Source organism: Actinia tenebrosa, unplaced genomic scaffold (assembly GCF_029948245.1).
Source record: "Actinia tenebrosa isolate PJP-AT-01 unplaced genomic scaffold, QUT_ActTen_1.0 PGA_scaffold9__36_contigs__length_13948895, whole genome shotgun sequence".
In the NCBI taxonomy this organism is placed as follows: Eukaryota; Metazoa; Cnidaria; class Anthozoa; order Actiniaria; family Actiniidae; genus Actinia; species Actinia tenebrosa.
Window position 1 is genome coordinate 9,354,253 of NW_028292586.1, and position 13,158 is coordinate 9,367,410.

Consider the following 13,158-nt stretch of genomic DNA (forward strand, 5'->3'; position numbering starts at 1 on the left):
TGATTATGATTATGATTATGATTATGATTATGATTATGATTATGATTATGATTATGATTATGATTATGATTATGATTATGATTATGATTATGATTATGATTATGATTATGATTATGATTATGATTATGATTATGATTATGATTATGATTATGATTATGATTATGATTATGATTATGATTATGATTATGATTATGATTATGATTATGATTATGATTATGATTATGCATTTAGGCAAGAAGGGGAATAATCGACATGTCAGGTTCTTTTATTGTTTAGCAGTCGTTCGATCGCTCTCTTTTCTTCCTTTTACTTTTTAATTAATCAAATGAAAATACCTCGTTTTTCAAATAAACTGTCAACTTCAGCAAGTTTAGCCTGACTGTGTTATTCATTTCAACGGAAGTGAAACCCTATTCTTTTGATGATAGACAGCCATTGTTGTCGTTTTTTAAATTAAATGTTGGCTGCCGACCAGCTGTAACATCAAAAAGTCAGATGCTCGGGTTTTAACAAATGAGAATCAAGGAAAAAGTGTCCAGTTCTGACTTAAACGAGGATTAGAAATGAGCTGCACTTATTGTGACTAATCAGTAATCTCATGACCACATAGAAGGCGTTCCACTATTTTAGGTTTTGAGATCAATCGCTGGATTCAAAGGTAATAATTCGCTTTGGTGGCCGTTTTTTTATTATTAAAAGATGCTGGAAATATTATGAAATGCGACTCTGAAAAAGCGATGGCAATTGCAGTCACTGAATTTTGTTTTACAGCATCTTAAGCACTACTAAAATCTATAACCTGAACCAGATGTCTACAGAATTGATTCACGCAATTGGGATGGCTGTTGTCAATGGCATTTCTTCCTTGGCCGGCATTGCTGGTAACACTCTAGTGCTCGTTATTCTTTTCAGAAACAAGGGATATTTTCACGGAGTGAACGTATTTATAGGAGCACTTGCTATTACTGATCTCATGGTTTGTATCATTGTTCAGCCTGTTTTTATCTACTTGCTGTTTGGATCCTTGACAGCAAACACTCTCAAAGCTTTTGATAAAAGCGTCTTTGCTGTCATGATTCAAATGTCTTTGAATATTCTTTTATGCATAGCGATAAGCCGTTTCTTGGAAATAACGCACCCGTTCTTTTATCGTTCGTTCGCAACAACATCTCGAATCGTTATCGTCATTCTAGTGGTTTCAGTCATTTCTACGGCACAAGGTATACTTTTTAACACTGTCTCATCAATGGAGGTTGCCGAACCCTTTTTTCAGTATGCCACCATTGCGATATTCCTATTGATCTACGGTAGACTCTACCTTATAGCAAGAAAGCATCGAAATGAAATCATATGCCAAAGCAGATCTCTTGCTTACAATCATGGTCCAACCGGAAAAAGATTCGCTCGCCTAAGGAACTCCACAATCACTACGGCCATAATAACTGGTACATTCGTGATTTTCTTTCTTCCTTTTAGCATAGTTAATATGCTGGACAACGAGCACGCTGAAGAAGAAGACGAATATGAGTCGGTGAGGTTTTGGGTTAGCACTATTGTGTCCAGCAGCTCGTCTCTTAATGCATACATTTATGCACTTAGAAGCCCAAACTTTAAAAACGCTATCACGAAAGAGTTGCAAGCAAAATGCTGTTGTAAAAAAACAACTTTTATAAGCAAGAACGAATAAATGAAACAAGCAAACAAACAAACAAACAAACAAACAAACAAACAAACAAACAACAGAAAAGAAAGGGAAGAAGGGCTTATGAAATGCAAAGATAGCCCACCTATACTGGTGAATATAAGTCTGACATCTTTACCGTGACAACAAAAACAGATAATAAATATATCGCCTAATGAAATGTTTGTAACTTTGTACAGATTAGTGAAAGAGACCGAATGAAAATTGAGAAGAATGCTGATCTAAATAAAATAAAATAAAAAAAATAAAAAGACTACACTAACTACAATATAGCACAAATTTATATCGTACTGGACTTCCTGTAGTCCCCAGCTGTTATCGACCAAAAGATGCTGAATCTCACTAAATTATGAATATTACAGAAATTGGTGAATTTGGGAAAACCCGCGAGTCCCCGCGTGTCATTACTGGTTTGCTCTTTTTTTTTTTTTCTTATTGTATACTGTCTTGGTCAGATCGAAGATGGCATTATGCTTTGAATAAATTTGCATTTGGACGATAAAATATAATCAATGTGATCTTTATGATTACGCACCACCAAACTTAACGCATACACACATAATGATGTATTAAGATGCTGTTTATGAGTACGCGATCGTCGGATGAATTAATGCATTATGGCGATGCATATATCAATCTCAATTAAGGAAATATTTTCTTGCATAAGCTAAAATTATCATTCACCTACTAAAGACCTAGTCCATGTATCAAATAACCTTCCTCTGGGAAGAGCGATGATGTGGCTTTTTAGATAACATTATTTTTGATCGATCGTTTAGCTTTGACCGGAAGAACATTTTGTGACGGGAATAGGGGCCATGTGCGATAAAATAAATCTATTAACTCACAGTTTCAGTTCATTCACAGTTTAAACAAATATCAAAGTCAAACATTCAAGATAAATGGTGCCCATTGTTCAACTGGAACTGTCATAGACGCAAGATAACCGAAGGAGTGTCAGCTTGTTTTAGCGACAGATGCCTGCCTAATTCTGATTGTTCTAGTTTGAGCCCACGATGTGCGCACACATCAAAACCGCTAAAGAACTTTCAAAATTGTATTGGAGAACCATGGTAAAACCCTCAAATCTTCCCTCAAAAAATTATAGTTTTAAAAAAAGTTAAAATTCTCTCCCAAAAGTAGCCAGTCACCTTAAATGGGTTTTTATTTGGAGCAATATAAAAAAGGGTATTGAGCATTCGTTTATAAACAACTAGATTTTTTTTTGTGTCAGTACGATTTGGTTTTTAATGTAGAGAAAACAAGACAATTGCATAAAATGCTATGCAAATCTATACTTTTTTCAAATGTTTTAAAAAAACCCCGGAAAGATCTTTCCAAAACGTCCGCCCATTTGCTAGTATATCTTTACGTTGTGGAGGCAGAGGCAATCTCTCCAGGGGAGGGAGGGGAGGGGGAATCCTTAATACATAAAAGCGGGGACCCTCCTCGTCTGAAATTTAGTTTTGCGTGGCAACTAATAATTTTTATCCCTAAAATGTACCAACAAACTTCGAGTGTTATATGACAGAAGTCAGATACTGAACCGAAAATAAATAAATATCATGAATTAAATCTGCCAATTCTAACTGTCATCATAATGATCGCAGGTATCGTATTGCCTCAATAAAAAAACCCTAAGACGGTACTGTCTTACTTTTTGATAGTCCTTTTAGGTATGAGACACCCATAGAAATACCGATTTATCCCCCCCCCATCCTTCCCGGGGGAAGGCAACTAATAGAGTTGAGTAGAACACGTGACCCGTTAGTGCACAAGACCTATTCAAAGGTTTGGCAAAATTTCAATTCCACCAACTGTATATTTTACACAATAAGACATATATCAGTAGTACTGAATATGTAGAGGACACAAGAGAAGAACTCTGTACTAGGTTAAAGATATAGTAATAATAGCTAACTAGTAATAATAATTAATAATGATAATAATTATATTTCATAAGTAACATGACGATAATAATTGCCGGTGATGATGTCACAACAGTAGTGTTAAAAGAAATAAAAGAGATAGACATGGCTTCATATTTTGAAAGTTGTTTTTAAAAAATACGGCTTTCCAAACAAAATGAAATTGCAGCTTACTTCGTCATATTTCAATATTAGTGTAAAATCCTTACAGTGCGACTACTTCAACCAAGGCCACCTTGACAAATTTTCTACAAATCATATAATAGTGTTTAAGTACTTAGACAATAGATTAGCGGCAAATTTTGAATTTAGATATTCTTCCGTGTTTCAGATTGGCGAAACCAAATGATAAACAAATTTAAGAAGAAATAAGAAATTTTAATACATTTTCTTCGCGAATTAGTGATTTGTTTCACCAAATATATAGAAAAATAGTAAATGAAAATTTGACTTCAAATTCAACAGGGAAGCAAATTTGAAACTGTACAAAACACAGTCTTTATGATTACAGCTTGTTTCTTTCAGACAAAGATATTATCAGGCTGACACTTTTAGATCTTATTACCATGTTGCTATGCGACATTACGTTTACAGTCAATTCAAAAAACGTTGTCGTCGACCGGCTCAAGCCTACGTGACTGGTCCGAAAGGAATATGGGTAAAAATCAGTGAAGCGGTTAAATATTGCTCTGAATTGATTGTTTCTGTTAGTAATAAGATAATAATGGCGAGAAACAATTCATCAAATGCATGTCTTCGGGTTTAGGAAAAGAAAAACAAAGTAGTTATGATTCAGTTCACCATTCCGAAAATATGAAGGCATTAAAAAAAAGTCTCTTTCGATACTTCCCGCTCGCCTACGAAGGTTAGTACTGTACACCAAACATAACTAGTCAGATAAAATTATGGAGTAAACTCGGTTTCTATGATTGCTACCCAGAGTTCCTTTCGGTCCAGTCGCGTAGGCTTTAGTTGGTCGACGACAACATTTTTTGAATTGACTGTATATTCATCAACAAAGGACTGGCACTGAATGTTCTAAACCGTGTAAACCCATGGATATTTGTGCAATTCCCACTTTTGATTGGCTAATTTGTAGAAGATCTGTCTGTGTGGCCTTGGTTGGAGTAATTTCACTGTAACTCATATTGTTTTAATATCTAATTATCGCCTTTTTTTTCATATTTATTAAATAGCTACCTCAAGCGTGCTGCGAAAGGTTTTTCTTAAAGTGCACATGAACCCTTCGACAATACTTTCAGTACTGATTCTGCATAAAGTAAATAGTTGATTGGTAAAATATTTCTTGATTTGAGTGATGCGTCTTTAAGTTATGAAGGTTTATACTTCCAATATGTTAATGATGATGACGTCAGGTAAGGTATTTGAGTGTTTTTGTTGTAACTAGTAATACTAAATGCTGGCCATTTTGAAAATAAAAATTGTAAATAGCTTTCATGTAAACCATGAGTAAAATAATGATGCTTTTTAAATACTGTTTCTATGAACCAGTTCGATTTTGTATATTTGATTAAGCCTTAATAGACGTCACACTCATTAGCATATTGGAAGTATAAACCTTCATAACTTAGAAACGCATCACTCAAATCAAGAAATATTTTACCATTCAACTATTTACTTCGTGTAGAATCAGTACTGAAAGTATTGTCGAAGGGTTCATTTGCACTTTAAATATCATGATTACTTTCCGATACTGCTAGCGTAGATGGGTTTAAATGGCCTAATAAACCAGGTTTTTGATTCCTATTGTTTGGATGCTGTTATTAGTGTCTGCCAATTCAATCCCTCCAACTGCCCCACTTCTCCAACAGCTATCTGAGTTCGAGTTTTCCTCTTTTGAAACAGAATTCTTAATTCGTTTGAAAAATAAAAACAAACGAAACTTAATCTTAGGATTGCGAAAGGCGCAAAGTAAAGGATTTAAGCAGGAATTGATGCTGAGTAATACTATCGGTAACCATGATAGGCATATAAAAAAGATTTGTAGTTGCTTTAGAGAATTTACCTCAAAAATGGCCATACATTGATCATAGCAGTACACGAAGAGGATTGTTGATATTAGTGGTAGTAAACTAAAGATGAAATTAGTAGTGATCATTACTGCTATGTTTTTAGCAAGAGTGGCATTTCTCCTAACGCCAGCATTTACATTAGAATTTTTAACAGATCTATATATGGGTAAATATAAAAATATACTGATAATATAAAGCAGAGAAAGTAAAACAGCTACCACAAAGGTCGAATCACTGACATTGGATATCAATGGACCATCAAGAAATGGTAACATGCAAGTAAACTCTCCGTGGTACCTAAGTCCTCCCACACGGAACAGAGGTAAAGCAGCATACGTGATGCCACAACACCAGATCATTATGATCAGCACGGATGTCATCTTCTTTCGTAACTTCTTGGAAGGATCCATACAGTAAACAATGCTGAAGTATCTTTCCAAGGTAGTTAGCAATGAGGTCAAAGTCACGACTACTTGAGATGTCGTAAAGATGAATCCCATCACACTGCAATACAAATTCACCATCGTATCCATACCTTTATAGCTTTCTTCGTTCGTGATAAATTCATAAACTGTATATCTACCAATAAGAACAGTATATACACCCATGAAAAGGTCACATAAAGCAATATTGCATAGAAGAAGAAATGGCGGTTTATACAAAGTCCTAGAAAACGCTATCGTTAACACTACAACAAAGTTGAGGCCAATAGCTATAAAACCGAAGATATATTCCACGTAAAATAAATGCCTTATGATCAAGTTTAGTTTCATGTTGTAAGGTTTGTTAATCTCTGTATCAGCACAACTTTCATCCTGACACAAGCATTGAGGTGAAAACCCGTTTTTGGCGAAGAAAATGGACATCCCATAATCTATTTCTTCATGAAAACTAAAACTTGTTTCTTTGATAGCACAGAATCCATATGATTGACCAAATGATTCTTCTACTGCCTCCGTCTTGACTATCAAGCAGTCTTCACATTCTTTTCTCCAGGCTACCCCAATGATCATTTTGAGCATTGGCAGACGAAGAAACCGCTGGTCAGGCATGAACGCGTTCCCACTGATATCTACAACTGTGAGATTTGCTAAATCATCTATTTGGACGATATCCCATTCCCTCAAGCTGTTATTTGAAAGATTCCTATAATTAAATTTTTAAAAAAAACACAAAAATCATGCAAAATGGCGGATCGTTTTGTATCTTTATCTTTTGCTTGTTTAAAAAAACAACCATTATATGATCTATAGCATGCGTTGCTGTGTTTCTCATTTTTCTATAAATGTTATTTAACAAATAGTAAACAATTAAAATCAAGCTTTCGGACTCAACGCGTCAGTTGATATAAAATAAACGATAAAACAAGAAATATATGCTAAAACTATTAACTATTATATTTTCTATTATTATTTAATAGAAAAAAAGTTAATAAATCGACCGTTTGCAGGGAAACATATTGGTAACGCCTGACATAATGAATCTTCGTAGGACTACTAAATTATAGGTCCTCTTTCTAGTCTTTGCCTTTATTTTGAATCATTTTGATTTTTTTGGCCGCCCTTTTAGCAAATGGTCTATTCAGTGAAAAAACTTGATATTACGAAGGCTAGCGGGAAGAGCATTCCATAAAGTGGGCGCAGCAACACTTAAAGACCTGTCTCCAAAAGACTTTTTCATTCTTCCTGATGGATGTTTTAGAAAGACACCTTCATTAGAGTGAAGCAAATAGCGCGCATTCGTCTTAATAGTTATTAATTCAATTTGACCTCTTTCTCTTTTACTCCGACGAAGGACTAGCGTCCGAAACGTCAGTAAGTTTTTTCATCTTTTCACGGTGTATAATTTACCTTTTCATCATTATTATTTCATTAGAAACACCGACGCAGCTCACACTAGTTTTTAGCTAGTTATATCTAGTTATTAATTCAATTATGTATCTTGGTGCCATAGCATTGAGAGCCTTAAATGTAAGTAATAAAATTTCAAAATTAATTCTGTATCTTACTGGTAACCACTGTAAATGTAACAAAATGGGCGTAATATGATCATATTTTCCACATGACGTAAGAAGCCTAGCTGCAGCGTTCTGAACTCTTTGCAGTTTAGCTATTTCACAGTCCGGTAGTCCATAGAGAAGTCCATTACAATAATCAATTCTACTAGTAACAAAGGCGTGCAGCACCATTGATTGAAGTTATTGCCTCAGCACGAGAAAGAATTATACTCACATCTTTTGAAGGGTTGGGAGGTGCTTGAAGGAGTGTTCGTTAATTTTCGAAATGTGGTTGTTGGCTAAAGAACTAAAAAATATGAGATAAAAAAAAGAAATAAGAAAAAAAAGAAGTGTATAGTTTCATCATTGATCCTCATAGGACCAAACTATGTTTTAGGTACACAAAATCAAATTATATCAATAGTTTATATTCAAAATAATATTAATATGAGGCGCAGACGCATGGATCAATTTGCGGGCAAAATTGCTGAAGTAGAAACGTTTTCTGATTCAGTAACATTGCGTGCAAGATATGCGTCCTGTGACATGGTTTGCAACATCGAATGTCTGCAACACTGCGCGCTTGCAATGTTGCATCGTGTGTCCGGGGCTTTACTTAATAGACAAGTATTAGTTGTGAGCGTACAGGCCACTTATATTCTGCAGCTGTGAGAATGCCAGGCTTGGAACTTCTGTCAGATTACTACTTGATAGATCACTAAAAAGGAAAATAATAAGCGAAAGCCAGTCAGTCAGTCCGTCAGTAAGATGGTTCGACCAACCACAGATCATATTTACTTACAGTTTTTGAACGGTATCTGGTAGGATAATTGCACGATGATCCCCATTTTGTATTTTGCATTTAGCAGTCAGAACTTTATCATCATCCAAAAAACAAATACAACGTGGCGAACACTGGAATGGTGACTCATCATATGCACAAACAAAGTTTAGTACGATGTAATGGATCACGGTAAGTTCCCTTAGCTTCATTCTTTCTTTCTGCAAATACAATATTTCGAAATTTCAGGTGACGCTTTGAACCTAATCTAGTTAGTTCACGTTTGTGCTGCGTGGCACTAATGGACAATTGACAGTGTTTTCCAATAAAATAGGTTTTTCAAAAGTATTTTGTTACATAATCAAGTAGAAAGAGTGAAAGGATACAACATAATATAAAACCAGCCAATACCCCCTCAGGAACTTCTCAAAATATCTCAAAATCTCAAAATCTCATTCGATTCATCTGGAATCATTAAATTCGAATATAAATTAAATTCTAGAAGCATTTTAAACACAAAAACAACTGTTGCCGCCAGTAGTCGGCGAAGATACCATAACTCGAACTTTAAGACGTAAAATCAGGCCTCAAAAGCTAGCAAATATGAGTTTGAATTACCATAAAAAAGGATCTATTGGTATATCTGCATTCATTTCAAGAGAATCTTGACAACTGAAGCAAAATTTTGAGGTTAAACCGGGTTTGAATGAGTCATAAACATCCCTGAGAATTCTGCCATTGCACACGCGTCTTCGGTCCACGTCGACCAGAATAGAGACAAAAAACTCTCTTTTGCGGCCAAACTTTATGATAGAAATTATCGCCAACGATTAAAAAAACACTTCTTTCAACTTTACACGGAGGATCGGGTCAAACGAAACAGAACAAAGGCTAAAAACTTCACTATTCTTCGTTTGCAATAGACGTCATAGCTACCATGTTGGAAGAATTTGACAAAAGATTTTTCAATGAATTCTTTTGTTATATCTTCCAACATGGCGGACATCCCTTTTGTTATTGTGCTCTCTTGGGATTGATTCACATTATTATTATTCACATCATAGACTCAAAGAAGTTTAATCGATAAGAACAAAGCACTAAAGAAAGACAACATTAACTGACAAGAAGCATAGGCAAATTTCAACATGGTTGGCTTTGAATTAGTTGACAACAACTTGAAGTATTTGTGAATAAAAGCGTTCATTTTAGCACTCATCAATCAGAAAACTGATCCCAAGAACTAATAAAAAGGTGGAAAATATTCGAAAGAGAGTTTTGAATGTAATAATAGAGACCGCAGAAAGTTATAGAAATTAAAAAAAAAGTTGAAGCTTATAAGTTTAATAGGACCAAGTCGAGATCGCAAAGATGAATGAAAACAAAGCCGCTTGTTGAGCGTGGTTTTTCATTAAAGCTTTCAGTGTCATTCTTTGTTTTCATTACTATAATATTAGCTAGTAGGTTTATGCTAAAACATTTAGACTACTCGTTCTCATGAGTCAAATAGTCGATTCGGCGCTACACTCGCGCCTCATCGACTATCCATTGACTCATAGAAAACTCGATCTCTAATTGTCTAATTGTTAATTAGCACATTTTTTGTATGTTTTTAGTATGGTTAAAAGCACTTCTTGAAATAGACCTGTGAACTTTTGTAATACAATTTTTCAAGTCGCGGCCGAATAAAACTAGTAATTACCATTTCAAACTTTGGGTTGATCGATGTTTTCTTCAAGCAGTCTGCTCATAAACTTTGAAACGATTTTCTGGTACGTCAAAGTCATAATAATATGAGAAGATTTAAAGGCGTTTTTAAAATGTAAAAGTTTAGAAATTATAGCAGTATAATTATAAATTATAAACAATGACAGCATCGCCATGGTAACTGATTGTTCATGAATATATTATTCAATATTTTATTATATATATAATTTATCTTAATACCCAATTTAGTGTGGATATATAGTCTTTAATCAATAATTAATAATAACAATAATCTCTAATCAATAATTAATAAATTTTAAATATTTATACATTTTTTCAAGATTGTAAAAAACGAATAGAATTTGTCCATTATTTAAATATGAATACGTTAATATATAATACTTACAAAATACTTACCCAATTTAGTGTTATTTTCTAATTTTTTTTTTTTTTTTTTTTTTTTTTTTTTTTTGCTTTAGGCTACTTCACTTGGCCCAGAATATTCCAACTATTTCTGAGCTAACTTAACATCTGTAATTTAATCAAATTTGGTGAGAATAATCATGTTTACTAAGAAAATGGAGTGAAACATAAATTTTTATTTATAATTATGAAGCTTTCCGTGTGAACAAAAAATGCGAGAAAAAGTCGGTAATTTAATCTTTTAGAATGTCAGGGAAATTATTTTTAAAACATTTTAGCTTTCATACAGTTAATCAGTAATTGCAAGTTGTTGTTCGAGGACTTCCTAGATGATATTAGAGATTTAGAATCTTATCTCCACGTTTTTTACCCTAATATATATATTTTGTGGTGTTACGTTTTAAGCTTGGTAAACAATATGCAGTGCAATAGTACGGCAAAATGTAGCATCATGCAGGCGTAGCTCAGATGGTTTGTGCACGGCCTTGTGAGCTATAGGTTCGCATTTTTATCCTCCTTCATATCACACTTCTCTATGTTCTTATTAGCTTTCAGCTTTATTCAAAAGCCCCTGGTTTGGAAAAAAATTGGACACCTATCTTGCCATATGCTACAAAACTTTAACCAACCTTTTTTGAATTTAAACTAAAATGTAATGTAAACTACTTTTTTTTAATGTAAACTAAACCAAAACAAAAAGAGGACAAATATTTAAATTCTAACCGCTTTTCAAAAAGTGCTTACCTTATTTGCAATTTCTATGAACTTCGACTGAGCAGGGCTAATTTTATCCAAAAAAATATGTTTTAGTAAAAATAATGACTTTCATTAGGCACATAATAGTTTCTGTTTTTGCTACAACCCAACGAGAAATGACTACCATTTGTGATAATCGTAGCTTGTCGCGTAACAACTATAGGTTGATAAAAATATGAATACCGTACATATAAACAGCTGTTAAATTTGTCCTTTTACTTACAGGAACTGTGTACCCAGTATGAGTGACATCAGTTTTGATGCACTAAAAAAAACTTCATTGAACGTATTACCATAAGGAGGAAAACAGTATGTTGGGTGTCCGTGCTTAGAATAGGGCCTTTCATCGAGTTATATCATGTTTTGAGTAAAGCAAATGCGGACTGATGTTTTAGAATATATTCATTAAAAAATGAGAAAAAAACACAAATTGAAAAATGTTCGTTTGACCTAGATTGTAGTTCACAGCTGTAAACAGTTAATCCAACGTAATCTGGGGATTGGATAAATATAATCTAGAAAATACAGAAATGTGTTCTAGATCTTGGGGTATAATCTAGTCCAACAAACAGGCTTTATGAACTATTATAAATTTTTTAAAAAAATGAGGACAATTTTTCATTTTCATTATCATTTTCCTTTGTACTTCCATGCAGCTGCCGCCATAATTATTTCAATGTACGACTGTGGTGCATGTTCGAGTCAAATCTGCTACATATTTGTTGGCCCACACTGAACATTACAATATATTTAGGCAACGTATGCAATTGTAAATATCTCTTTAAATCAGGCTCAATACGACTGGATTCATGAATTATCTTAAAAGAAATAAAACAATTTTCAACTTCAATTCAGTACAGTTCCGGTAAACCTAAAACTCCATTAAATCTGGATTATACCATTCTATATTCCTACAGGAGAAGATATAATAAGTTGATCTTATAGACTCGTATGGCAATGTTTATGATTACTAAGAAGGATTTCGCACTATTATGCTATTCCACTGCAAATCATTTTACGAAAACCGTCCTCATCAACGCCGGCTGGTTAAATAAATAGACACATTTTCCTTTTTTTGGGAAATGAGTATAAGATATTTATGATAGGCAGAAGGAATTGCCAAGCTTTTTATTCATTTTATTATTAACACAAGAAAAAAGACAAGGTTAAAAGCAATGCACGGTTGAGTGACCTTTTTTTACTTTTCTATCTAGCAGTTGTTTTATGGATCACTTTATATAGAAGAAAGGGACTTAGTAATATTACGTCAGTATACGTTCAGGGTTTTAGGGCCTTGACATAAGGCATGAAAACTACATAAAAGACTTACTTACTGACTTTTACTACATAAAAGACTTACTTACTGACATGTATACTGTGGTCGTTCTCAAGCCAACATCTGTACAACCAAGCACTATAGTACTGGTGTCTTTCTTGTTCAAGTTGATAAATTCAAATGAATAATAATTGATAATTAAGAATTTCACTTTACAGCTGAGTCTTAAATACTGTTGTTTTTTTTTTTTTTTTTGTTTTGTTTTTTGTTTTTGTTGTTGTTGTTTGTTCAAACTGTTTGTTCTGTACGCGGTCGGAAGCCGAACATGCAATGATTACCGCGATTTTCCATACAGTCAATTCAAAAAACGTTGTCGTCGACCGGCTCAAGCCCTACGCGACTTGACCGAAAGGAATATGGGTAAAAATCACTGAAGCGGTTAAATATTCGTTCTGAATTAATTGTTCCCGCTAGTAGTAAAGATAATAATGGCGAGAAACAATCCATCAAATGCATGGCTTTTGGGTTTTGGGAAATAAAAACAAAGTAGTTATGATTC

General features: G+C 33.9%; 2 protein-coding genes and 1 long non-coding RNA gene across 4 annotated transcripts; 1 reads left to right on the plus strand and 2 right to left on the minus strand.

The window, feature by feature from the left end:
* Positions 1–562: 562 nt before the first annotated feature.
* LOC116287986 (uncharacterized) lies at positions 563–1,862 on the plus strand. Its single transcript, XR_016118800.1, has 2 exons — positions 563–658; positions 772–1,862. It is a non-coding gene; the product is annotated as an uncharacterized LOC116287986 (long non-coding RNA).
* Positions 1,863–5,371: 3,509 nt separating this feature from the next.
* LOC148904745 (follicle-stimulating hormone receptor-like) lies at positions 5,372–6,715 on the minus strand. Its single transcript, XM_089024496.1, has one exon. It carries the CDS (start codon positions 6,713–6,715, stop codon positions 5,372–5,374), a length of 1,344 nt encoding a protein of 447 aa, XP_088880622.1.
* An 894-nt stretch (positions 6,716–7,609) lies between these two features.
* Positions 7,610–12,792, minus strand: LOC116287988 (thyrotropin receptor-like). Of its 2 annotated transcripts, none has more exons than XM_031694702.2 (4): positions 12,688–12,792; positions 8,462–8,661; positions 8,306–8,377; positions 7,610–7,966 (listed from the first exon to the last, which is right to left on the minus strand). In XM_031694702.2, exons 1-4 carry the CDS (start codon positions 12,691–12,693, stop codon positions 7,891–7,893), a joined length of 354 nt encoding a protein of 117 aa, XP_031550562.2. In that variant the 5' UTR covers positions 12,694–12,792; the 3' UTR covers positions 7,610–7,890. The 2 variants fall into 2 exon arrangements, with proteins under 2 accessions (XP_031550562.2, XP_088880789.1); XM_089024663.1 differs by lacking the exon at positions 12,688–12,792 and adding an exon at positions 11,312–11,423.
* Positions 12,793–13,158: the final 366 nt, after the last annotated feature.